This window comes from Scylla paramamosain, chromosome 30, assembly GCF_035594125.1.
Source record: "Scylla paramamosain isolate STU-SP2022 chromosome 30, ASM3559412v1, whole genome shotgun sequence".
Taxonomy (NCBI): domain Eukaryota; kingdom Metazoa; phylum Arthropoda; class Malacostraca; order Decapoda; family Portunidae; genus Scylla; species Scylla paramamosain.
In genome coordinates, this window is record NC_087180.1 from 3,823,184 (window position 1) to 3,848,968 (window position 25,785).

At 39.0% G+C, this 25,785-nt stretch overlaps 1 protein-coding gene across 5 annotated transcripts in view; it reads right to left on the reverse strand.

Annotated features, from left to right (window-relative positions):
* Positions 1-25,785, reverse strand: part of LOC135116171 (uncharacterized) — a 128,096-nt gene that overhangs the window by 12,078 nt on the left and 90,233 nt on the right. For all 5 annotated transcript variants that reach the window (XM_064033455.1, XM_064033454.1, XM_064033453.1 and 2 more), the window contains exons 7-8: positions 8,673-8,853; positions 4,467-4,575 (exon numbers count right to left, since the gene is read on the reverse strand). In XM_064033455.1, coding sequence (XP_063889525.1) covers positions 4,467-4,575; positions 8,673-8,853 — 290 coding nt within the window. The remainder of the gene's footprint in view (positions 1-4,466; positions 4,576-8,672; positions 8,854-25,785) is intronic.

Sequence of the window (25,785 nt, forward strand, 5' to 3'; positions counted from 1 at the left end):
GATTAAAGGGTGCTGTGAGCTTATTATTAAACCCAGCTGTGACCTCACTGAATGTTTCTCTTTGTGTCTCAGAACACAAGGGGGCAGGCCCTCTGAAGACAACTCTCTTCTCTCACACAAAACTACAAGCACCTAATTATACACATACCCTTCACTCAAAATTCAAAATTATCATGGCAACTCCTACACCAGCCTCGGAGTCCTCAACTGGGGAGGGGACCACAAATGTCCCTAGATCAAACTGTTCTTCTGGTATTGACCCTAAGTGTCTTGACATCCCCTTCAATTTTTTCTTCATTAACTTCTGTAACATTTGCGGTCTTAGATCTTATTTTTAATCTGTAGAACACCACTTCTCTACCAAACCTCATCTTCTTTTCCTCACTGAAACACAGGTGTCTGAGGCAACTGACAGTACCCACTTTTCTATTCCCTCCTACTTTCTCTATCCTCATTTTCAATCCGAAGTTGGGTGTTGTGTTTATGTGTGCAATGATTTAACTTGCTTTCATGCCCACACTCTTGAATCTTCCAAGTTTTCCACCATCTGGCCGTGACTACTGAGTCACTCTCAAATTAAATTTATCTGTGCTGTATACCCCTCAACCTAATTCCTCTGACTATAAGAAATTCTTTGACTACCTAACTTCCAAAGTGGAGCACAATCTGACTCTCTTCCCTTTTGCGGAGATCTCCATTCTTGGAGACTTCAATGTTCACCACCAGCTTCACACCATCCATCTCATAATAGTATTGTATTATTTTCTTACTCTTACTCCATTACTTTACATTTACTTAAACTGAATAACAATTGCCAAGATTTACTCCATCTATTTATCTTATTTAAATCATCTTGCAGTACCATACAGTCATTTACATTTTGTACCCTCCTCATCAGCTAAGCATCATCTGCAAATAAGTTCATATAACTATCTATTTCTTCATTTATATCGTTCACATACACTACAAACATTATCGGTCCCAACACTGACTCCTGTGGGACACCACTAGTTACTTTCAGCCAAGATGAATTTTGGTCTTGTATTACAGTTCTCATCTCTCTATCATCCAGATAATCCTCCATTCATTCCAGCAGTCTTCCTCCAATTTTTCCATAATTTTTTATCTTCCATAGCAATCTTTGGTGTGGTACTTTGTCAAACACTTCCTTCAAGTCTAAGTAGACACCATCCACCCATCTGTCTCTCTCCTGCATAATAGTGATTACCCTTGAATAAAAAGACAGCAAGTTCATGGAGCATAATCTTCCCCTCCTAAATAAAAAAAATTGACAATTTACCAAAACTTTATCTCTTTCCAAATCTTCCATCTATCTTTCCTTTATTGTTCTTTCACATAGTTTTTCTACAACACTAGTGAAGGACACTGGTCTATAATTTAGTGAGTTTTCCTTATTTCCTCCTTTGAATATTGGTGTAATATTTGCTCTCTTCCAATCTTTTGGTACTCTTCCCTGTGATAGTGATGTCACAACTAGACTGTGAATTTTATCAGCCAGTTGTTCTTTATATTTCTTCAATATCCAGTTTGATACTCCATCTAGACTAATTGCTTTATTTACATCAAGTTCTTCCATCATCTTAAGTATTTCCTCATAACTGACTGGGACTGTACTTAGTATATTCCTCACCAACTTATCCCTACCAGCATCAAACTCCCCTTCCACAGTAAATACTGATCTAAAACTATTCTTCATAACCTCCACCATGTCATGTGCATCATCAGATTTTTTCTTCAATTTTCAATCTTGATACACCTCCCTTCTTTATCTTCTCATTAATATGTCTGAAAAATTGTTTGGGTTCATTTATACACTTATCTATTATATGTCTTTCATAGTTTCTTCTCTCCTTTCTTATTATCTCAATATACTTGTTTCTAACATCAATATATTCTTTCCATCTGCTCTCAGTTTTCTTCTTATTCCATCTATTCCAAGCATTTGACTTACAATTTCTAGCCTCTTTCCATTTTGTATTGAACTATTCTTTACTCTTTCTACATTTCACTCCTCCTCTAGATACAAATTTCTCCACAGCAGAATTATATATCCTTATAAATTCACCCCATTTTTTCTGAACATCTTCTGCATCTTCAAAAGTCTTTCCAGTTCAAAGCAACAAAGTACTTTCTTAATCTTTCAAAATCAGCTTTACTATATTTAAATCAATTCACCTTATAATTTTCATGAATAATTACATTTTCATTTTTTAAATTAAATTCCATCAACACATGATCACTTTTACCTAGAGGGCTATCATAGTGTATAGTTTCAATAATTTCCAAGGCCTTGGTAAACACTAAATCCAGTCTTGATGGTTTATCTCTTCCACTAAGTCTGGTATCACAATCAACCTACTGAGTCATCAAGTACCAGAGTGTGTGTGTGTGTGTTTTTTTTTTTTTTTTTATGTAAGAAGGACACTGGCCAAGGGCAACAAAAATCAATAAAAAAAATGCCCACTGAAATGCCAGTCCCGTAAAAGGGTCAAGGCAGTGGTAAAAAATTGGTGGATAAGTGTCTTGAAACCTCCCTCTTGAAGGAATTCAAGTCATAGGAAGGTGGAAATACAGAAGCAGGCAGGGAGTTCCAGAGTTTACCAGAGAAAGGGATGAATGATTGAGAATACTGGTTAACTCTTGCGTTAGAGAGGTGGACAGAATAGGGGTGAGAGAAAGAAGAAAGTCTTGTGCAGCGAGGCCGCGGAAGGAGGGGAGGCATGCAGTTAGCAAGATCAGAAGAGCAGTTAGCATGAAAACAGCGGTAGAAGACAGCTAGATATGCAACATTGCAGCGGTGAGAGAGAGGCTGAAGACAGTCAGTTAGAGGAGAGGAGTTGATGAGACGAAAAGCTTTTGATTCCACCCTGTCTAGAAGAGCAGTATGAGTGGAACCCCCCCAGACATGTGAAGCATACTCCATACATGGACGGATAAGGCCCTTGTACAGAGATAGCAGCTGGGGGGGGTGAGAAAAACTGGCGGAGACGTCTCACAACACCTAACTTCATAGAAGCTGTTTTAGCTAGAGATGAGATGTGAAGTTTTCAGTTCAGATTATAAGTAAAGGACAGACCGAGGATGTTCAGTGTAGAAGAGGGGGACAGTTGAGTGTCATTGAAGAAGAGGGGATAGTTGTCTGGAAGGTTGTGTCGAGTTGATAGATGGAGGAATTGAGTTTTTGAGGCATTGAACAATACCAAGTTTGCTCTGCCCCAATCAGAAATTTTAGAAAGATCAGAAGTCAGGCGTTCTGTGGCTTCCCTGCGTGATATGTTTACCTCCTGAAGGGTTGGACGTCTATGAAAAGACGTGGAAAAGTGCAGGGTGGTATCATCAGCGTAGGAGTGGATAGGACAAGAAGTTTGGTTTAGAAGATCATTAATGAATAATAAGAAGAGAGTTGGTGACAGGACAGAACCCTGAGGAACACCACTGTTAATAGATTTAGAAGAACAGTGACCGTCTACCACAGCAGCAATAGAACGGTCAGAAAGGAAACTTGAGATGTAGTTACAGAGAGAAGGATAGAAACCGTAGGAGGGTAGTTTGGAAATCAAAGCTTTGTGCCAGACTATCAAAAGCTTTTGATATGTCCAAGGCAACAGCAAAAGTTTCACCAAAATCTCTAAAAGAGGATGACCAAGACTCAGTAAGGAAAGCCAGAAGATCACCAGTAGAGCGGCCTTGACGGAACCCATACTGGCGATCAGATAGAAGGTTGTGAAGTGATAGATGTTTAAGAATCTTCCTGTTGAGGATAGACTCAAAAACTTTAGATAGGCAGGAAATTAAAGCAATAGGAAGGTAGTTTGAGGGATTAGAACGGTCACCCTTTTTAGGAACAGGTTGAATGTAGGCAAACTTCCAGCAAGAAGGAAAGGTAGATGTTGACAGACAGAGCTGAAAGAGTTTGACTAGGCAAGGTGCAAGCACGGAGGCACAGTTTCGGAGAACAATAGGAGGGACCCCATCAGGTCCATAAGCCTTCCGAGGGTTTAGGCCAGCGAGGGCATGGAAAACATCATTGCGAAGAATTTTAATAGGTGGCATGAAGTAGTCAGAGGGTGGAGGAGAGGGAGGAACAAACCCAGAGTTGTCCAAGGTAGAGTTTTTAGCAAAGGTCTGAGCAAAGAGTTCAGCTTTAGAAATAGATGTGATAGCAGTGGTGCCATCTGGTTGAAGTAGAGGAGGGAAAGAAGAAGAAGAAGCAAAGTTATTGGAGATATTTTTGGCTAGATGCCAGAAATCACGAGGGGAGTTAGATCTTGAAAGGTTTTGACATTTTCTGTTAATGAAGGAGTGTGTGTGTGTGTGTGTGTGTGTGTGTGTGTGTGTGTGTGTGTGTGTGTGTGAGAGACTGTCTGTCTGCCAGCTTGCCTATCTGTCTGCTTGTCTGTATGCTCCTCTGTCTCAGTTCCTTAATAAACACCACATCCACTCACCTGGTTGGAGAGAACCAATGCCACTACTTCCATCCTCTGGCTGTTTATGGGTCACTATCACCTCCTCACGACCAGTGCTGTCACTGTACTTCTTGGTCTCCTCTATTGACTGAAAAGAGCACCAATTGAACAGTAAGGATACTCTCTATAGACTGAAAGCATGAATAAAACAGCAAGAATCCTTTATAGTTCTTATTTTGTTTTTTTGATTGGTCTCTTTACATATAATATGAGCCAGAGGTCACTATACAGGTATTGGATTGCTTGGGTAACTATTCATGACTAGGGTGTCTTCAGGTCTTATTTTAAATGTCTCATTTATTCCACCAGATTTTTTTAGCATAGTATATCACATACTACATACTATTTATTTCCTAATCTTGCCCTTACTTAGTTCCTTTTAAAAACAAAAATATACAACCAATGAAGGAATGCATGATTTATAAAACTTCTGATGGCTTGGTGATGTAGCAGCTGGCACAGTTGGCTCTCAACTTTAATACAAATGAATCCTAATGTTTCATGTTTAACCTCTAAAGGACTGGCTATAGCCCCTGCTTTGCAATTTTTATGCTAAATTTAGCTACTTTTTTAACTTTTTGTGGTTCAGTCTTTGGTCACACTGCCTGCAAGCTCACCATGGCCAAATGCAATGAGAGCAATTGTGATGAGTCTGAGCATGATGCCCACTCCCTCCTGTCCTTGCACCTCATCACGTGTATTACCTGCTTGCACTCAACCATTTGCTACATGCCTTAGTGAGAGTGGAATAGGGCAGAAACTCAATAAACTGTTAAACATGCATGAAGACAACTCAGGGCACCTGTTTTCATCAGATGCTAGCCACATCCAATTAGGCAAAATGGACGCATGACAGGCAACTGACTCACTCTCTCCCACTCTCCCAGAGTCTTTCCTCTTCAATTTGCTGTGTCTCCATAACCATTGCATTTAGAGACATCTGGATGGCATCACTAGAAAGAGGATGAGTTGATGATCTTTATTTGTGGACTGATGAAGACACTGGCATCCACTTTTATTCCTGACAGCTTAGGGAAGAAAACTTGGAGATACTTCAAAGCTGCAGACTCCTTATCTAGAGCTATGATGAATTGTTTCATAAGGCCCAGTTTTAAGTGCAGTGGAGGAAACAGTACCTTTCTGGGATCCAACAATGGCTCCCATTTGACATTGTTCTTCCCCACACTAAACTCGATCTGCAGTGGCCAGTCCCTCTTGTGGTAGTGTGCCACAGTGTTTCTGCTGTCCCAAAGGCAATGATAACAGTGGAACTTGGTAAAGCTGCCTTGGAGACCTATCAAGAAGGCCATCATTTTGAAGTTTCTGATAACCTCCTAACCATACTCTTCATATTTCAAGGCATCTAGCAAGATCTTGACACTATTGTATTCCTCTTTAAGCTGGACAGAGTGAGTGAGGGAAAAAGATAGATACATGTTCCCATTATGAAGCAGCTCTGCTTTGAGGCTCCTGTATGAGCTACTGATGAAGAGGAACCACTCGGGGGTTACGGCGATTCCCTCAATTGCCTCAAACAGACTGGTCATTGTGGCAAAAAACAAAGCTCATCTTGATGAATAAAAAAAGCTTGAAAAATGTTGGTGACACTTTCTCTGACCTGATATTTATAATCTCATCTGGCAAATTCTACTGCTAGAGTCTCGACACTAAAAGCTCAGCATTGGACTTTGTGAGACCATGATTTCTACTGAGGTCATTGACATAATTATGGTTGGTGTAGTAAGGGTTTCTCTCTTCAGTTGTGCCTCTGAAATCATCTTTTGAACTGTTTTTCCTTTCTAAAAACTGCTGCTCTCTCTTTGAAAGAGTGGGTATGGAGAGCTCAGAGCAGTGTGGCAATGGTGCAATGGATGACATAAGATCTGGATATATGATAGCAGGTTAGCTTCAAAATATCAGTCCAGATCAGAAAAAAATAAAGTTTAAAGGGAATAAAGTAAAATCACTCTTATCTGGCATCAACGGGACCGCCAACATGCCGGATACTTGAATATTGCCAGATACTTGAATAGAAGTGAAATTATGTCCACAATCACCACCCTATACTCACGCATCTTACCATAACAAAGATCAGCTGATCTTAATCAGCAGCTGATCTGATCAGCTGCTTAAGTGTAAGCACAACACGCTTCCTCTTTTCCACAACTTTAGGCATGATGAAGGCGTCAGGCGATAAACAGTGCACACGCGGGACTGAGTCACTGAGTAAACACAGTGCAGTGGGCCGCAGGTGGCGCGAAGCAGTGCGCTTTGGTGGCGAGGGGACAAAGTATGCCTCGCGCGGGAATTTTAATCGATTTTATGAGTACACATTGATTTTTTATTGATTTTAAGGCTTGGGGAAAAATGTGCCGGATACTTGAAGCTGCCGGATACTCGAATGCCGGATGAGAGGGATTTTACTGTAATTGTCATTTTCTTTGATTTTTAGATAAAAGCAATTAGGAAGTAACGTTTACTGACCAGTCAAAAAAAGTAAAAATTTTGTTACACAGTGTAATATATAAACATATATATTTCATTCTGGGGTCAAACTGGTGTTTTGGTGTTACTGTAATACCAGTAACTATAACCCATAGGCCTACCCAAACCTAAATATCAGTGTATAAGAAACTGGGTGATTTATTTATTTTTTTTTTAAGTGTGTTTCATGTGCCAGGAAATATATATACCAAACTATTTGTTATTTTTTTCTCATTTTATGGAGTAAATAAAAAAAAAAAAATATATATATATGAAAAAAATGCAACCTGACGACCCCTATCTCTGAGAAAGCATGACACTATATGGGTTAAACCACAAAATATACGTCTCACACTTGGGTGCAAAGCAAAGGCAAGCTCCATTGAACTCACTGTGGCAAACTCAGCAGAGGAACATACACAGGTGGTGAACTACTGGAGTAATCAGTTGACCTTCATCCTCTTTTTGTGTTTTCTTGAGGGAAAATAAAGGGACTGTCACATGAGACAGTTTTTTCAAGAATTTTGTACCAAGATTCAAAGTTGGCAACATTTCAGAGGAATTTTGGCAAAATATTCCGTGAAATCTCGACCACCAGCACGTCAGCTATTTTCTCAAGGTCAGCAAGTTGTCACAAGAAGAGGAAGATAATCAGCTGATTGCTCCAGTAGTTTGACACCTGTGTTTGTTCTGCTGCTGAGTCTGCCACACTGAGTTCAGTGAAGCTTGTCTATAATATTACCTTGCATATCATTCATGATTTGAGGTTGAGGTTACTCTTAATAAACCAGTATGGGCCCTGGGGATGGCTTGTCAACACAAATTAAGATGTCACTTAAGAGTCCTATCTTCCCCCCAATTTTTATTCTTTTTTTATCTGCAAATGTACAAATTCACAAATGCTGAACTGTGAATAGGTGTGGGAACTGTGTGTGTGTGTATATATATATATATATATATTCACAAATGCTGAACTGTGAATAGGTGTGGGAACTGTGTATATATATATATATATATATATATATATATATATATATATATATATATATATATATATATATATATATATATATATATATATATATATATATATATATATATATATATATATATATATTGGAACCCCCTTCCCTATTAGTGGGTGAAACAGGGTGGTGACTTTTTGTATGTTACTTGTTACTGGAGGCCAGATGAACCCCGAAACATATATGTGGACCCCACACTAGTCTATGCAAGTGATGGACTAGTGGGGCTGACTTGAGGAGTGCCAGCTGTTGGTGGGATTGGACCTGGAGTTGTGACTGTTGCTTTAAAGGGTGCAAGAGACCAGTAGGACTTTTGTAACCTGTAGTGTGTCCTGCACACTACAGGTACTACTATGCAGGTGGTAGTCTAAGGAAGCAAACCCATTTAAAGGCAGCTGTGAGAGGGGGAGGATCTGTGGTCATAACACTGCCAAAATAGATTATTCTAAGAGAGGAGATAGAAATCCCAGAAGAAGTGAAGAGAGAAAACAGAAGTGTGCGTGTGTGTTTCAATTAAGGAATCTAAAACACCAAAAATTTCTGTAAATAGAAAGGAATGCTGCACAGTTATAAGACAGTCAATGCCTTTTTCTTTAATGGTCATGCACAACCTTTAAAATGACATATTGAAACACTATAAAGTTAAATCATAGAAGTGAGGCAAACAAGTACTTACCCCATCTGGTCTTCTGATAGTGACAATTGACTGTGAATAAAATTTGTGACGGACTCCTGCATGAGGAGACCCGGGGGATTCAGGATGAGACCATGGGGATCTTCTTGGCTCAACAATTTGTGGCAACCCATGTGAATAACCTGGTCCACCTTCTGGTAACTTAGAAAGATCACCCAACACCCTGTCAAAAGGAACTTAATTTTAGAAAGCAACAGTGGTACCTCCAATGGTAGGGAATTCATGGCCTAGTTGCACATATCTCAGCCAGTTTAAAAGAACATTACCTAAGTGTTTCCTGTGTATTGCAACAGGTAACTAAAAGAAATGGAGATAGAGGATTGGAAACACCTCTTAAGAGGTCTGTATTATTATGCAATGATTAGAAAAAAAAATAATAAGAAAATGATAAATAAATAAATATACAGAATATGAAAAATACAGCATCCTGATGAAAGTAGCAAGACATTAAGATAAACCTTGTTAAATGTATTCTTGAGGGTAATATATATGAGATAAATTTCTAGTGGTTGCATGATATCACAGCATCCTTGATGCTCCAGCTTGGAGCTAACCAGCACTCTCTGGGTTTTATTACCTCTGCTGTGCATAAGCCTGCCTGAATTTACAGTTATGGCAGGACTTACTCACTTCACTGGTTTGGTATGGCTTGCACCAGTTGCCATACATACAAGATAGCCATAAAACCAAGGAAATAATAATGAGTTAGCTGGTCTAGCAAAGTAAAAAATACAGTGATGGAGTATGCAATACTGGATGGAAAACAGTGATTTGTAATCCATGCCTGGGGAAGGTTCTCACTGTTCACAGAAGACTTCTGTGAGAGCTCTCAATGTGGTGAGGCATTCACCACATATGATAGCAAGACAGTTAGTGTTCTAGACAGGATTCAATCCTTTTGCTTCATTTGGACTTTATGTCTATAGTTACAGAATGTTTATAGTGACAGGGCACAGCTAGCTCCTGGGTGTGGGCAGGAAATGTGGGGACTTGGGGGAAACTGTTGGTGACGAGATTCTGTGTTGGAGGTCATGTATTTGTTTTGGGGCGGTTGGTGTTCTCTAATTGGTTTTTCCCTTTGATGTATTAATTGCTTTTATTTCTTTTATGTCTTTCATGTCTTTCATGTGTTCGTTGGTTATCCATTTTTTGTTTTTAATTGTTCTTACCCCTTTTATGTGTTCAGTAGTTTCCTTTGTTTTTTTTTTTTTTTTCTTATGAGTTAAGTTGTTTCATGTTAATGAATCGTTGCTTATATTTTTCTTGCCTTCTGTTGCCCTGCTATTTCACAGTTCCCTTGAGAATGGGTAGAGAACCATCACTTTCCCACTGATTACAAACCCTACTGCTTTACTGTCAACACTACTAGGCTTATTTTTTTTATTTCATGTCCTGCATCCTTCAGACCAATTATCTGTATTATTTTTTGCAAAATCATAAAACCTAGCCATAATTGCAAAAATGTAAAGTTTGTAAGCAACAAAAAATAACACATGACCATCCCTGTTGAGTGTATGTTTGTCACGACATCATGCAGGTGCCAGAACTTTACATCTTATTTATTACTCTCAGGAATACAATAAGCACAATTTACCATATCATGCTGCTTTCACCTGGGCAGCAGATCTTTTTGTTAATACTATACTGTATTAGCAATGAGACAGTTTATCTCAGTTATCCCTCCTTTAATCCCTATAGGACCAGGGACATCGATTGACATCCAGCTGCTAAAGGACTTGGGACATTATTATGCTATTTTTTGCCTGATTTTGCTAGCCTGGGCTATGACTACACTGGTTTCAAGTCAGACAGCAAGGGTTGTCAGTCTGCAGATAGCCTCTGTCATGGCCAGTTCTCAGGAATAAGATTCTGGTGCCGATTCGGCTCGCTTGCCCCTGCATTTCCTTACCTTCCCTGCAGGGCATAACCAGTCTGGTATGGTCACCTAACCACATGATCAGACACTGTAATGCGTGGGGGCAGAGAAATTGCCTGAGTATCAGGTGCATGAAAAATTGCAGAGCACCTGTTTTCTTTATCTCCAAGCCACGGGTGGGGTGAGCTGATCTGACGCATGAGCTGAGCCATGCTCCATGTATGCTGACACCACCTCGTTCAACTCGTGATATTTCCATTATCATGGCACCTACAGACTTCCAGATGGGGCCATTTGAAAGAGGAGTTGATTGTGGGATGAGCTTGGCATCAGCTTGGCATACTGAGTCGTGTGGTGGCACGCAAACCCCCTACTGACTGACACCAGGCTGTGTAAGAAGCTTGCTTTTGCTAAAGAGCACAAGAACTAGTCAGTAGTAGACTGGCAGAAGGTTTCTCTGGTCCAATGAGAGCAATTTTCAAAGTTGTGATATCCCACAGACTGTATGCAAGGTGTCCCCCTCAAATGTACCATATTTACCAGCATATTAAATGCACCTATGCATAAGATGCACACCTATTTTACAGGGATGTTTTCTAGAAAAAATTTTTAGTTTCATCATAAATTTATTGAAAAAATTGAAGTGTGTGTGTTTTTTGTTTATATATATATATATATATATATATATATATATATATATATATATATATATATATATATATATATATATATATATATATATATATATATATATATATATATATATATATATATATATATATATATATATATATATATATATATATATATATATATATATATATCATAGGAAGGAGGAAATATAAAAGGAGACAGGAAGTTCCAGAGTTTACCAGAGAAAGGAATGATTCAGAAGCCACAAGAGGGGGGCATGCAATTTGCAAGATCAGAAGAGCAGTTAGTGTGAAAATATAGGTAGAAGATAGCAAGAGATGCAACATTGCAGCAATGAGAAAGAGGCTGAAGACAGTCAGTTGGAGAAGAGGAGTTGATAAGATGAAAAGCTTTTGATTCTACCCTGTCTAGAAGAGCAGTATAAGTGGAAATCCCCCAATACATGTAAAGAAAACTCCATACGTGAATAAATAAGGCCTGTACAGAATTAACAGCTGGTGAGGGCTGAGAAAACAGGCAGAGATGACTCAGAATGCCTAACTTCATAGATGCTGTTTTAGCTAGAGAAGAGATGTGAAGTTTCCAGTTTAGATTATAAGTGAAGGACAGACCAAGGATGTTCAGTGTAGAAGAGGGGGACAGTTGAGTGTCATTGAAGGTGAGAGGATAGTTGTCTGGAAGGTTGTGTCGAGTTGATAGATGGAGGAATTGAGTTTTTGAGGCACTGAACAATACTGAGTTTGCTCTGCCTCAATCAGAAATTTTAAAGAGATCTGAAGTCAGGTGTTCTGTGGCTTCCCTGTGTGAGCTGTTTACTTCCTGAAGGGTTGGAGATCTATGAAATGATGTAGAAAAGTGCAGTGTGGTATCATCAGCATAGGAGTGGATAGGATAAGAAGTTTGGTTTAGATCATTGATGAATAACAGGAAGAGGGTGGGTGACAGGACAGAACCCTGAGGAACACCACTGTTAATAGACTTTGGAGAAGAACAGTGACTGTCTACTACAGCAGCAACAGAATGGTCAGAGAGGAAACTTAAGATGAAATTACAGAGAGAAAGATAGAAGCAGTAGGAGGGTAGTTTGGAAATCAAAACTTTGTACCAGACTGTATCAAAAGCTTTTGATATGTCTAAGGCAGTGGTTCTCAATCTGGGTGGACCCTCTCTCGGGGTGGGGGGGTGCTAGTATAGGACAGGAGGGAAAAAATCATGAAAAATCAAGGACTCACTGGCTATTAGTACAAAAGAGATGCAGCTACCGATCTATCTATCTATTTATTTTATCTATCTATCTGATTCTATTAATCTATGGTGGCATAGTTGGGGAGGGGGTTGAATGGGTGGTGCAAGGAGGAGGACCCCAACTGCATTGAACCAGCTTTGGTGGGTCCCAGCTTGCAAAAGGTTGATAACTCCTGGTCTAAGGCAACAGCAAAAGTTTCACCAAAATCTCTAAAAGTGTGTGTGTTTTGTCCTCATATCTGGTGTGATGCAGTACTGTGGCTGTGCAGTACCATCACATCTAAAAGTGTGTGTGTGTGTGTGTGTGTGTGTGTTATAAGTGGAGTACCACAGGGGACAGTCTTGGCCCCCGTAATGTTTCTGGTGTATGTCAACGATATGGTGAATGAGGCTGACAATTATATAAGTCTGTTTGCAGACGATGCAAAATTATTGAAAAGAGTGGAAAACAATATGGATTGTGAAATATTACAGAAAGATCTAAATAAGATATATAAATGGAGTAAGAAATGGGAAATGGAATTCAATGCAAAGAAATGCAAGGTGATGGAATTAGGAAAAAGCAAAAGAAGATTGACAAGTTCCTACACCATGGGAGAAGTGGAAATTAAGAAAACCAAAGAAGAAAAAGTCTTGGGAATGAATTAATTACATAAAAACATGTAAACAAAATAGCTGAGAAAACCTATTAGTTACTAAGAAAGATGAAAGGGGCATTTGCTTACATGGATGAAGAGATGATGAAAAAGTTGATGGAATATGTGATTTGACCAAAACTGGAATATGCCACAATTGTTTGGTCACTCCATAATAAAAAGGAAATAAGGAAAATAGAAAGGATCCAAACAGCTGCAACCAAATTGGTACCAAGTTTGAGAGATTTAACCTATGAAGAAAGATTAAGGAGATTGAAGCTTCCATCATTACAAGAGAGAAGAGAAAGAGGAGACCTGATTGTTATATACAGAGCTTTAAAGGGTAAGGATCAAGTTGACAAAGAAGACTTATTTGTGTGGGACTCAAGAGATACAAGAGGACATGGAGTGAAGTTGAAGAAAACAGCAAGTAGAAGAGATGTCAAGAAATATGGTTTCCCAAAACAGAAGCATAGAAATATGGAACTTAGATGAAACAGTGGTACAAGCAAAAAATATTCATGAATTTAAAGTTAAGCTGGATGCTTATAGATATGGAGACAGGACAGCACGAGCATAGCTCTTTTCCTGTAAAACACATCTAGGTAAAAACACACACACACACACACACACACACACACACACACACACACACACACACACACACACACACTTAAAGACATGAATGACATTGTTGAAGAGCGAGTTGAAAGGAAGGGAGTTAAGAAGAGAAAGGGAAAACAAGAAACTGAGAGAGGAAGTAGAAAAGATAGTGGATTTAAATGTGAAGTACAGTGAAGAAATACAAGAACTCAAAAAAGAAAATGGAAAGTTAAGGAGCATGGTGGAGAAGAAAGAAGTTAGGATAGATGAAGGCAAAATCCAGAGTGAAGTAAAAGGCTTAGTTGAAAAGGAAGTGAAAAGTTGGAAAGAAGAGAGAGAACAAGAGAAGATAGATATGACAGAAATAATAAGAAAACAGCAAGAAGAACATGATAAAGAGATGGTGAAAAAAGTAGTGAAAATCATTAAGGAAAAAGATAACATAGTAAGGGATACAGTACAAAAAAAGATGTGCCTGATGGTGTTTGGGGATAAAGAGAAGACCATATCAAATAAAGTTCTAAGAGAAAGAGAAGAATTACAAAGAGCAAAAGAAATCATTGGGAAAATTGTAGAAGGAGATGAAACGGCTATACAAATAGAAGAAGTGTACAGGATTGGGAAATATTCAGAAGGGGGGAAACGTCCCATGAAAATAAGTCTTAATACCCAAGCAGCAGCCGAATACATCTTGAGAAGAACGAGTTTGTTAAGAAAGCTAGAGGGTATGAAGGATATATATATAAGAAGAGAAATGAATGAGGAGGAAAGAAACAAGGTGAAAGAGTTAAAAGAGGAGGCCAAGACAAAAAACGAAGAGAGAACATAGGAACAGGCAGAAAGGTATATATGGAGAGTGATAGACATGAAAATGAGGAAATGGTGGTTAAAGAATGTGGGGCAAGAAGTAAGACAACAAAGAGAGAACACAAAAGAAATGGGTCCACAATAAATAAAATTAAAGTTATGTATACAAACACAGATGGATCAGTGTCCAGCCTAAGGGAACTAAGAGATTATTTACATGAAAAGAAACCAGAAGTGGAATGCATTACGGAAACAAAACTAACAAGGGAGATTAATGTTGAATTTGAAGAAGAAGGATATAACACATGGAGAAGAGACAGAAAGAATAAGGGAGGAGGAGGAGTGATGATTCTAGTAAGAAAAAACATCTTGATAGAAACAGTGGAATATGGTGAAGGGAGGTCAGAAACATTGAGTGTGGAGATCAAGATCCAAGGACAAGAAAACAGAAAAATTATTGTTGCATACATGCCTCCAAAGACCAACACTTGGGGGACTTACAGCACATGGAAAGTGAGTTCATAAAAAGTATAGATGACATGCTAAAGATAAGAAACAAGGTGTTACTAGTAGGAGATTTTAATAGCAAGGAGATAAACTGGGGGGAGATGGAGGTGACAGGGATTGCCAGTACATGGAGTGAAGAATTTTTACAGACTATGATGGTAAACACGATGGATCAATGGGTGAAAGAAAATACTAGGTACAAAGGGGAAGATGAACCATCGCTACTAGACTTGGTTTTTACAAAAAAGCCAGAAAATGAACCAAGTATAGAATATTTGTGTCCAGTGGGAAAAAGTGATCATGTGAAGATAGAGATATAGATCAAAGAAGAAGTGCCAAAATTCAATGAGGAATATAAAAATGAGAGAAAAAATTATGCTAAGGCAGACTTTACAGGGTTAAAGAAATTCTACGGGGAGCTTGATTGGAGTAATTTATTAAGAGGTATGGAGGTGCAGAAAAAATATGAAGTTTTTTTAAGCAAGTTTAGAGAAGGTGTTGAAAGATATATGCCAAGATATAAGGTAAAAGAAAATAAGAAAGTGTGGTTTAATGCAAAGTGTGCAGAGGCAAAAAAAGAAGAAGGAGAGGGCATGGAAAAAAAATGAGGAAACAATGGAATGAGATAAATAGAGAAGAATACAGGACAGCTAGAAATGATCATGTTAAAATAAGAAGAGAAGAAGAAAGAAATTTTGAAAGAGATGTAGTTGGAAAGTGTAAAAAAGAACCCAAACTTTTCTATACATATGTAAATGGAAAAATAAAGCATAGAGATACCATTACAAAGCTGAAGAAAATGGAGAAATTTATGAAACCACACGAGATGGCTGAGATACTGAATAAAAGCTTTAAGTCTGTATTTACAAGAGAAACTGTCTTTGCATCACTGGGAGATGAGGAACAACAGAAAGGAATAGAAAACATACAAGTGGAAAGAAAAGAAATTAAAAGACTACTGGAAGAGCTAGATACTAGGAAGGTGATGGGACCAGACGAAGTAAATGGATGGATATTGAAAGAATGTAGAGAGGAATTGGAAGAACCAATATGGGAGATAATTAACTATTCTTTGAAGGTGGGAAAAGTACCAAAGGAATGGAAGAGAACAAATATAGTACCGCTATACAAAGGAGGCAATAAAATGGAACCACTGAATTACAGACCAGTCTCACTCACGAGTATTGTAAGTAAACTCTGTGAAATAGTCATTAAAAACAGATGGGTGCAATATCTTGAACAAGAAAATATAATAACAGAAAAACAATTCGGTTTCAGGAGAGAGAGATCTTGCGTAACAAACTTACTGAGCTTTTATACAAGAGTAATAGATAAACTACAAGAGAGAGGTGGTTGGGTTGATGCAGTCTATTTAGATCTGAAAAAGCTTTTGATACAGTTCCACATAAAAGTCTCATATGGAAACTGGAACATCAAGGAGGGCTAAAAGGAAAAATACTTAAGTGGATGAAGGATTATCTCCAAGGTAGGGAAATGAGTACAGTAATCAGAGATAATAAATCAAGTTGGTGCGAAGTAACAAGCGGAGTACCACAAGGGTCTGTGTTGGCACCTATAATGTTTCAGGTCTATATAAATGATATGACGGTGGGTTTAAATAGCTACATTAATATGTCTGCAGATGATGCAAAATTGATGAAAGTAATAAAGAACCAAGAGGATTGTGAGGAACTACAGAGGGATATTGATAGAATTTATGAATGGAGTAAACGATGGAAATTAGAATTTAATATAAAGTGCCATGTAATGGAGGTGGGAAGAAGTAAAAGGAGACCTTCATGGGAGTATAAGATGGGAGGAATCACAATACCAAAGAGCAAAGAAGAAAAAGACTTGGGAGTAATAATTCAAGACACGCTATCACCAGAAAAACACATCAATGGAATATTTGGCTCTACATATAATTTGCTAGCAAATATCAGGGTGGCATTTAATTACCTAGACAAAGAAATGATGAAGAAAATTATAACACACATGATACGCCCCAAACTGGAATACGCAGCAGTGGTATGGTCTCCACACAAGAAGAAAGATATAAGGAAATTGGAAAGGATACAAAGAACAGCTACGAAAATGATACCTGAATTGGAAGACCTAATTTACGAGGAAAGACTGGAAGAAATTGGATTACCAACACTGCAAGAAAGAAGGGAAAGAGGAGACCTGATAACAATGTTCAAATTAATAAACAACATGGAGAAGATAGACAGAGATGACCTAGTTGTAAAAGTGGAGGAAGGAGATAGATGTACAAGGGGACATGTGAAGAAATTAAAGAAGAGTCATTGTTTGGGAGATATAAAAAAATACAGCTTTCCACATCGAACGGTTGAAATATGGAATAACTTAAAAGAAGAAGTGGTTGCGGCAAAGAGTGTGCACATGTTTAAAGAGAGATTAGATAAATTCGGGTATGGAGACAGGACTAATTGAGCTTTGGCTCGGGCCCTGTACTATACAACTAGGTAAATACAACTAGGTAAATACACACACACACACACAGAGAGAGAGAGAGAGAGAGAGAGAGAGAGAGAGAGAGAGAGAGAGAGAGAGAGAGAGAGAGAGAGAGAGAGAGAGAGAGAGAGAGAGAGAGAGAGAGAGAGAGAGAGAGAGAACAATCCTGTGGATTGCTAAATAAAATGAGAATGATTGAGTGAAAATGGATGGAAGGAGTATAAATGCAAAGGGAACGGATGGAGGAAAAATGAAAAGGAGTGGGGAATAGAAAAAGAGAATACACTGGAACCTCGGTTACCAAATGTCTCCCTTTTTGAATAACTTGGTTTTCGAACAAAAAATTTAACTCATAATTGCTTCAGTTGCTGTATCATAATTCAGTTTTTGAACTAAGTTACTTGATTTCAAATACTACAAGACGTAGCAAAAGCAGCCATTTATTACTAATTTATAGTTTCTATAAAAATTTCCTTCGTTTTAATATATTTGGAGGATAGACACAGGGGGTAAGACAGTAATTCAATCTTTGAAATAAATTAAATGTGATCCTGTTTGAAGGAGTTGAAGAACTTTGATGTAAACAAACAAGGTTTGGCACTCAGGAGCCTCCTGTGGCTCTCTCTATGACCCACAACCCCATCACTACTGCACAACTGCATTTTCCCAGTAGCTTTTCCAAGCAGCAAGATGTCTAAGTGTTATGATCACCATCATTTTGGTGGTGTGCAGGTTGCTACTCTGTCACTCTGTAAGTCTTCCCTCACTAGACTGGTGACAAAGACCTGCATAGTCTAAACAATATCTTTTGATGAGTTCCATGTCACTAAATTCATTCAATACATCCTTTCTAGATAAACAACAGTTCTAAGCTGGAGATGTTGTGGAGTGGCCATCTTAGTAGTGGAAGCATCCGTCTTTACTTGCTAAGACATGGTGGATGAGTGTCTCAGAACGGATTAATCTGTTTTACGTTGATTCCTGTGGAGAAAATAGTTTCATTTTTTAACATTTCAGATTTCAAACGGCATTCAGGAACAAATTAAGTTCGAAAACCAAGGTTCCATTGTACTTATTTCTCAATAGTTGCTCTCTCCCTTAAATTCTTCACTCACTTCTCACCTTTGCTGTTTATAGTTACTCTTTCTACCTTCTCCCCATCCTCCCATCCTCTTCTTTTACCCTTCCTCCATTTCCCTGTCCTATGTACTCTCCTTCCTCAGTTTTTTCCCTTCCTTTCCTTTTTCCTTTCCTTTCCCTTCCTTTTTCATCTTGTCTCAAACCTCCCTCCCTGTCACCTCCCCTCCCCTTTATCTGTCAGAGATAAGGGACAAGAGAGAGAGAGAGAGAGAGAGAGAGAGAGAGAGAGAGAGAGAGAGAGAGAGAGAGAGAGAGAGAGAGAGAGAGAGAGAGAGAGAGAGAGAGAGAGAGAGAGAGAGAAATTTTATTAGTAATAAGTAACAATATTTGTGCTTAGTGTACCACTGCTTCAACTCCACACCTATAAACCTAGGCTTACAGGACTTGGCACTTGTACTACAGCTGCATTAGACACAGTAATTATTAGATACTTTTTAAAAAAGTGTGTAATGTGCCAGCAAATACTCGTACAGCCATCGTTATGACTCCAGGTACACCATTAAAACAGTGAAGCACAGTGCTTCCATAATGATTTGGGATTGTTTCACTGGTAACGTGGGAAGAGGTGGACTGCACTTCTTGTCTGAGAATGTGACCATGAATGGGGATCACTATATCCAAGTTCTTAAGGGAACACATGATCAACTATTATGCCATTCATGGCAACACTGTGTTCATGCACAATGGTGGCTCCCTGTCACACCTCTAAAAATAATGAAAGACTTCCTCAATGACAAGAATATCCCCATCATGAAATGGCCAGGCAACAGTCTGGATTTAAATCTGGTTGAGAAACCCTGAAAGGTCCTGAAAGAGAAGGGGAAGGATGCACAGGTGTCATCAGTACTACAGCTGCAGGAGGTCATCACATGTGTCTGCTGCCAGGATATGAATTTGGATTACTTCAGGAGCTTGTGTGAGAGCATGCCACAATGGATCTGGACTGTGCTAAAGGCCAAGTGGAGGTGATGGGGTATCAGGGTGAATGTTACTTAAATTTGACTTGTTTTTTCATCATTAATCTAATTTTGTTGATTGCCAGGTGTTTTTTTTTACATGGGTCCCAGTATTAGTTAATGCATGACACAAAAAAAATAAAGGGATGCAAAAATTACCCTGCATCTAACCCAACCACATTACCAAAAGATGAGGTTAAACAATGAATACAGAACAGCTACTGGTGTATAGCTGAGAGAATTTCAGCCATAAGTTGACCAAGTACAAAAAACTGTTGGTAAAAATATTGTCATATTATAGTAATGAAAAGAACAAACTGACACTAATGTGGTGGTACAGTATTACAGAATGAAGGGTTGGATGCCAAATATAGAACTGTCAATGCAGGGGGGCTGCAGCTTGTCTCTATGGTGTTATGGTAATGGTTAAGCTTGTCAACTAAAGAAATGCAACTGTGAAAAACTGCAATCATCTTGCTTTCCAGAGATAAGACTAGATTATGTTATCCAATCTCATGTCCTCATGCTTACTAATGATGCCCACTGTCATTTTAATAATTTACAAATATCAAATAATTTTTCTTCCAAACAAACACTGAATCACTCTTTCAATCACTTGATAAAAATATTTACAAGAATATAGAAAAATTTCTCAGTGAGGAAATTTATATAACAAAAAATAATCTTATGGAAGCTAGAAATGGAAACTTCCCATCTTTTTCTGTAACAGAATAAATAAAATCAGAGCTTTATTATGGTTATGTAAATTATATAAAATATTTGTCTGAGCATGGCACTGAAAAAATATAACAACAAAGATTTGCATTCTATTGGTATAACAGTTCTTATTAAAAATTATGCAAACAAACCACACTTACATAGCTGCTCAAACTTCATAAGCAAAGTTAAAACAACTGCTGAGATCAGAGGTAGAACTGATGGTATTCCCATAATATTTTTACTACAAATATTCTACAAAGTTGAAACACATGGCATAAGAGCAACAAAGGCTTAAGTACCTCTCTACATTTTTTTTTTTTCTTCTGAGCAAGCTTTTGATTGCACTGTAAAATTTTTATTTTAATGCATTAAGCCCTCCTCTATCTCTTGAACTAAGAAATTAATTTTTTACACCTATGATAAAATAGAATCACACTTTGACAATAGCAATTGCCTCTCCATTAGTGTGCTGATAATCCAGACAGTCACATAAGGATCTGTGTACTGCTATAGCCTTTTAGAGTGCAACTTAAGGGGATAACTGAGTAAGTACTCACCATACGCCCAGGCTTATCTAAATAGCATTAGGAGTCTCCACATAGTCTGCCAGTGAGTGTAGTTATTTGTAATACACATATTTGGAATGTGACTCCTCAGCAGTGCTGAAGCAGCACTGCTGAGTACTTGGTGGTACAGTGAGAGGTGAATTATCCTCCTGTTTGTGGGCACCTGTCAGTATTCATGTCTGCATACTTGTTTTGAGTTAAATTCTACTGTTGGCTGAAGCTGTTCAACCACAGAGGACTTATGTAAAGAGATATGTAATGAACTTTACACCCTCCTCAGACCCTGACAAAGCCTGCCATTCAGGAGGCTGCAAACGACATTACTCGACTAAAGGCTATAACACGATGCTGGATGTGGGTGGATTTGGTATGAGGTTAGTAGTCCAATGGGGTTTTATACCTTGACCCTATATGAGTTGTCATTGTAATTGTTTTTCTCTAGACAAGGGTGTCGATCCTTTCTAAACTGTTGGAGTTAATCATTACTGTATTTCCCTTGTCTGTGGGTGGGTGAAACTGACTGTCGATCTCATCTGTGTAACCTGGTGTTATGACTGTTGGTAAAAAGGGTGCAAGAGTCAAAAGTGGACCTTGTAACCTATAGTAAGCCCTGCACCCAGTCATGTAAGTGGTGACTTGGGGGAAGCTAGTCCATTTGAAGCAGCTGTGGGAAGGGAAGGGATTTGTGGTTGTAACATTATATATGATAGGTCAGGGATTCAGGCAGTGTTAACTTGGTTTCAGACTGCACCAGATTTGCCAAGTCTGGCAAGTCATTCAGATTCTCACATGAGTGTGGGTTGGGATGATGGCAGGAATCACTTAGTTGGATACAATGGAGTCACTTATTTGGCTAAAATGGAGTTACTTAGGTGGATAAAATGGAGTCACTTAGTGGGTACAATGGAGTGACTTAAGTGGGTAAAGTGGAATCACTTAGGTAGGTAAATTGGAGTGATGCTTCCACTAGGTAAAAGGGTGACAACAGGTCTCATAGGGACTTCAATGTTGTTGCTTATGCTGAGACCTATTCAGCTCAGTGGGAATTTCAGGTGGAAGGATGGAGAGGCCGAGGAGAGATTTTCTAGTTTGATGACCCTAGGATGTGCATAACCTTATACGTATTTTCTCTTTATGTATATATGTATACCTGCTGATAAAATAAAGGTATTGTAGTGAGAAATCAAGTAATGAGGAAAATTTTTTTTCCCTGTAAGACAGCCATGTAGTGGCCCCATCACCTCCAACTGTTTTTTAAATATCCCGCAGGCATTAAATAATAGATGCTCATTTGTGTAATGATTGCATGAGCCCATAAAATTAACCCTCTTAAATATTCGGCCAGTCAAAATTCATATTGTATGTTTAATGTGAATTTATTATTCAATTGGGGAAGTTGATCACCACATGATAACGTTTCTGTGGGTTAACAATTAATATCTCATCTGACCAGACAGGAAAGCAGAATTATTTAAAGCAACTCTGGGAATGAATTATGTCCCTGCAACAAAATTTTTCCACATTCCTTCATCAGTTTTACTAATGGGATCCCAGTGTTGTATAGGATCCCAATGTTGTATAGGAAGGGAGAGGAGAGGTGGAAATTAAATGTTATGAGGCATCTGGCAAGCCAGATGGCCGAGGGGGACAATGTGAGTTGGCTAGGGGTAGAGACGCATTGCCCTCTGTACTGTAACGCCACACTCACTGCTTCTCTCCTTTCTTACAGGTATGGTATCTTGAATTTAGAGCTAAACATAATGTATGACTATATATACATGTTAGAGAAAACAGTGGCAATAGTTTGGGGGTGAAGAGAAGTGTAATAAAGTCATTATAAGTGAGATATGTAATGTACTGGCGCAGAGACAAAGCCTGCCCCCTACCTATACACCATGCTCACCACTCTCTCCTTTGTTCACAGGATGTAATTGATAAGTTGTGTGCTTTTCTGTAGGTAACTTTAAGTGGAAGTGTCAAGGGAAGAATGCCTGTTGAGACAGTAGGCAGTGGTGGTCAAGTATGGTATAGGTAGTACGTGTCTGGGACCTGGTTGCCTGCCCAAGGGGACATAAGATGGCAGTCAGGGTAACAGTCCATTGCTCATGACAGCAGGACAGTCAGCCACCTTGCTGAACTGTAGCACTGGGGAGAGAGAGAGAGAGAGAGAGAGAGAGAGAGAGAGAGAGAGAGAGAGAGAGAGAGAGAGAGAGAGAGAGAGAGAGAGAGAGAGAGAGAGAGAGAGAGAGAGAGAGAGAGAGAGAGAGAGAGAGAGAGAGATTTTTTCCAAATGGAATATTATATTGTAGTATTGAGCATGTAGGTTGTGAGAGATTGTTGCTGGACCACCTCACTCAAACTTTCGGCATGGGTGGGGAAACATTCAAAATTGGGTTTGTATAAAGCAAGAGTATGTCATATTGGGAGAAGGGGGAAGATTCCTCAAGTGGATGATTATATCATGTATCACATGCATAGGTTGTGAGAGATGGTTACTGGACCACCTCACTCAAACTTTTGGCTGCAGGGGGAATAATTCTAAATTGGATTTTTAGGCGGCAGAAATGCCTATAACTTAGGTGGAAGTGTGTGGTGAAATTTAGGTGTTAAGTTTCTCTGTTCTGGTTCACCATCCTGGTGAACTAGCCTTCAACTTTGCTATCCTCCACGACCTAGAGCAATTGGTGCAACACCCTACTCGTATTCCTGACCGTCTTAGATATACGCCCAACATTCTTGACCATTTCCTAATTTCTAATCCTTCTGCTTATGCTGTCACCCTTTCTTCTCCATTGGGCTCCTCCGATTACAATCTCATATCTGTATCTTGTCCTATTGCTCCAATCCCTCCTCAGGATCCCCATAAGCAGAGGTGCTTCTACTGTTTTGCCTCTGTTAGTTGGGGAAACCTGAGGAGGTATTTTGCTGATTTTCCTTGGAATGAGTACTGCTTCCGTGTCAGAGACCCATCTTTGTCTGTCGAGCGCATAACAGAGGTGATAGTGTCTGGCATGGAGGTGTACATTCCTCACTCTTTTTCTCGACCTAAACTTTTCAAACCTTGGTTTAACACAGCTTGTTCTCGTGCTGTACATGATAGAGAGGTGGCCTTAAGCCTTCAATCACCAAAATCTCATGCACTTTATATTTCTACCTGGAACCATGCCAAGTCTGTTCTCTAACTAGCCAAAAACTCCTTCATTAATAGAAAGTGTCAAAATCTTTTAAGATCTAACTCCCTTCATGACTTCTGGCATCTAGCCAAAAATACCTCCAGTAACTTTGCTTCTTCTTCTTTCCCTCCTTTATTTCAACCAGATGGCACCACTGCTACCACATCTATCTCTAAAGCTGAACTCTTCGCTCAAACCTTTGCTAAAAACTCTACCTTGGACAATTCAGGGCTTGTTCCTCCCTCTCCTCCACCCTCTGATTGCTTCATGCTACCTATTAAAATTCTTCGCAATGATGTTTTCCATGCTCTTGCTGGCCTAAACCCTAGGAAGGCTTATGGACCTGATGAGGGTTCCTCCTATTGTTCTCCGAAACTGTGCCTCTATGCCTGCACCTTGCCTAGTCAAACTCTTTCAACTCTGTCTGTCAACATCTACCTTTCCTTCTTGCTGGAAGTTTGCCTACATTCAGCCTGTTCCTAAAAAGGGTTACTTCAAATCCCTCAAACTATCTTTCCATTGTTTTAATTTTCTGCCTATCTAAAGTTCTGAATCTATCCTCAACAGGAAGATTCTTAAACAGGTATCACTTCACAACTTTCTATCTGATCGCCAGTATGGGTTCTGTCAAGGCCACTCTACTGGTGATCTGGCTTTCCTTACTGAGTCTTGGTCATCCTCTTTTAGAGATTTTGATGAAACTTTTGCTGTTGCCTTGGATATATCAAAAGCTTTTGTTAGAATCTGGCACAAAGCTTTGATTTCCAAACTATCCTCCTACGGCTTCTATCCTTCTCTCAAGTTTCCTTTCTGACCGTTTTATTGCTGCTATGGTAGACAGTCACTATTCTTCTAAATCTATTAACAATGGTGTTCCTCAGGGTTCTGTCCTGTCACTCACTCTCTTCTTATTATTCATCAATGACCTTCTAAACCAAACTTCTTGTCCTATCCACTCCTATGCCGATGATACCACCCTGCACTTTTCCACATCTTTTCATAGACTTCCAACACTTCAGGAAAACATTTCATGCAGGGAAGCCACAGAATGGCTGACTTCTGATCTTTCAAAAATTTCTGAATGGGGCAGAGCAAACTTGGTATTGTTCAACGCCTCAAAAACCCAATTCCTCCATCTATCAACTTGACACAACTTTCCAGACAGCTATCCCCTCTTCTTCAATGATACTCAATTGTCTTCCTCTTCTACATTGAACATTCTCGGTCTGTCCTTTACATGTAATCTGAACTTATGTCTAGTTAAAACAGCTTCTATGAAGTTAGGCATTCTGAGACATCTCTGCCAGTTTTTCTCATCCTTCCAGCTGCTAACTCTGTACAAGGGCCTTATCTGTCCATGTATGGAGTATGCTTTTACATGTCTGGAGGGGTTCCACTCATACCACTCTTCTAGACAGGGTGGAATCAAAAGCTTTTCATTTCATCAACTCCTCTCCTCTAACTGACTGTCTGGAGGGGTTCCACTCATACCTCTCTTCTAGACAGGGTGGAATCAAAAGCTTTTCATCTCATCAACTCCTCTCCTCTAACTGTCTTCAGCCTCTCTCTCATTGCTGCAATGTTGCATCTCTAGCTATCTTCTACTGTTATTTTCATGCTAACTGCTCTTCTGATCTTGCTAACTGCATGCCTCCTCTCCTCCCACAGCCTTGCTGCACAATACTTTCTTCTTTCTCTCACTCCTATTCTGTCCACCTCTCTAATGCAAGAATTAACC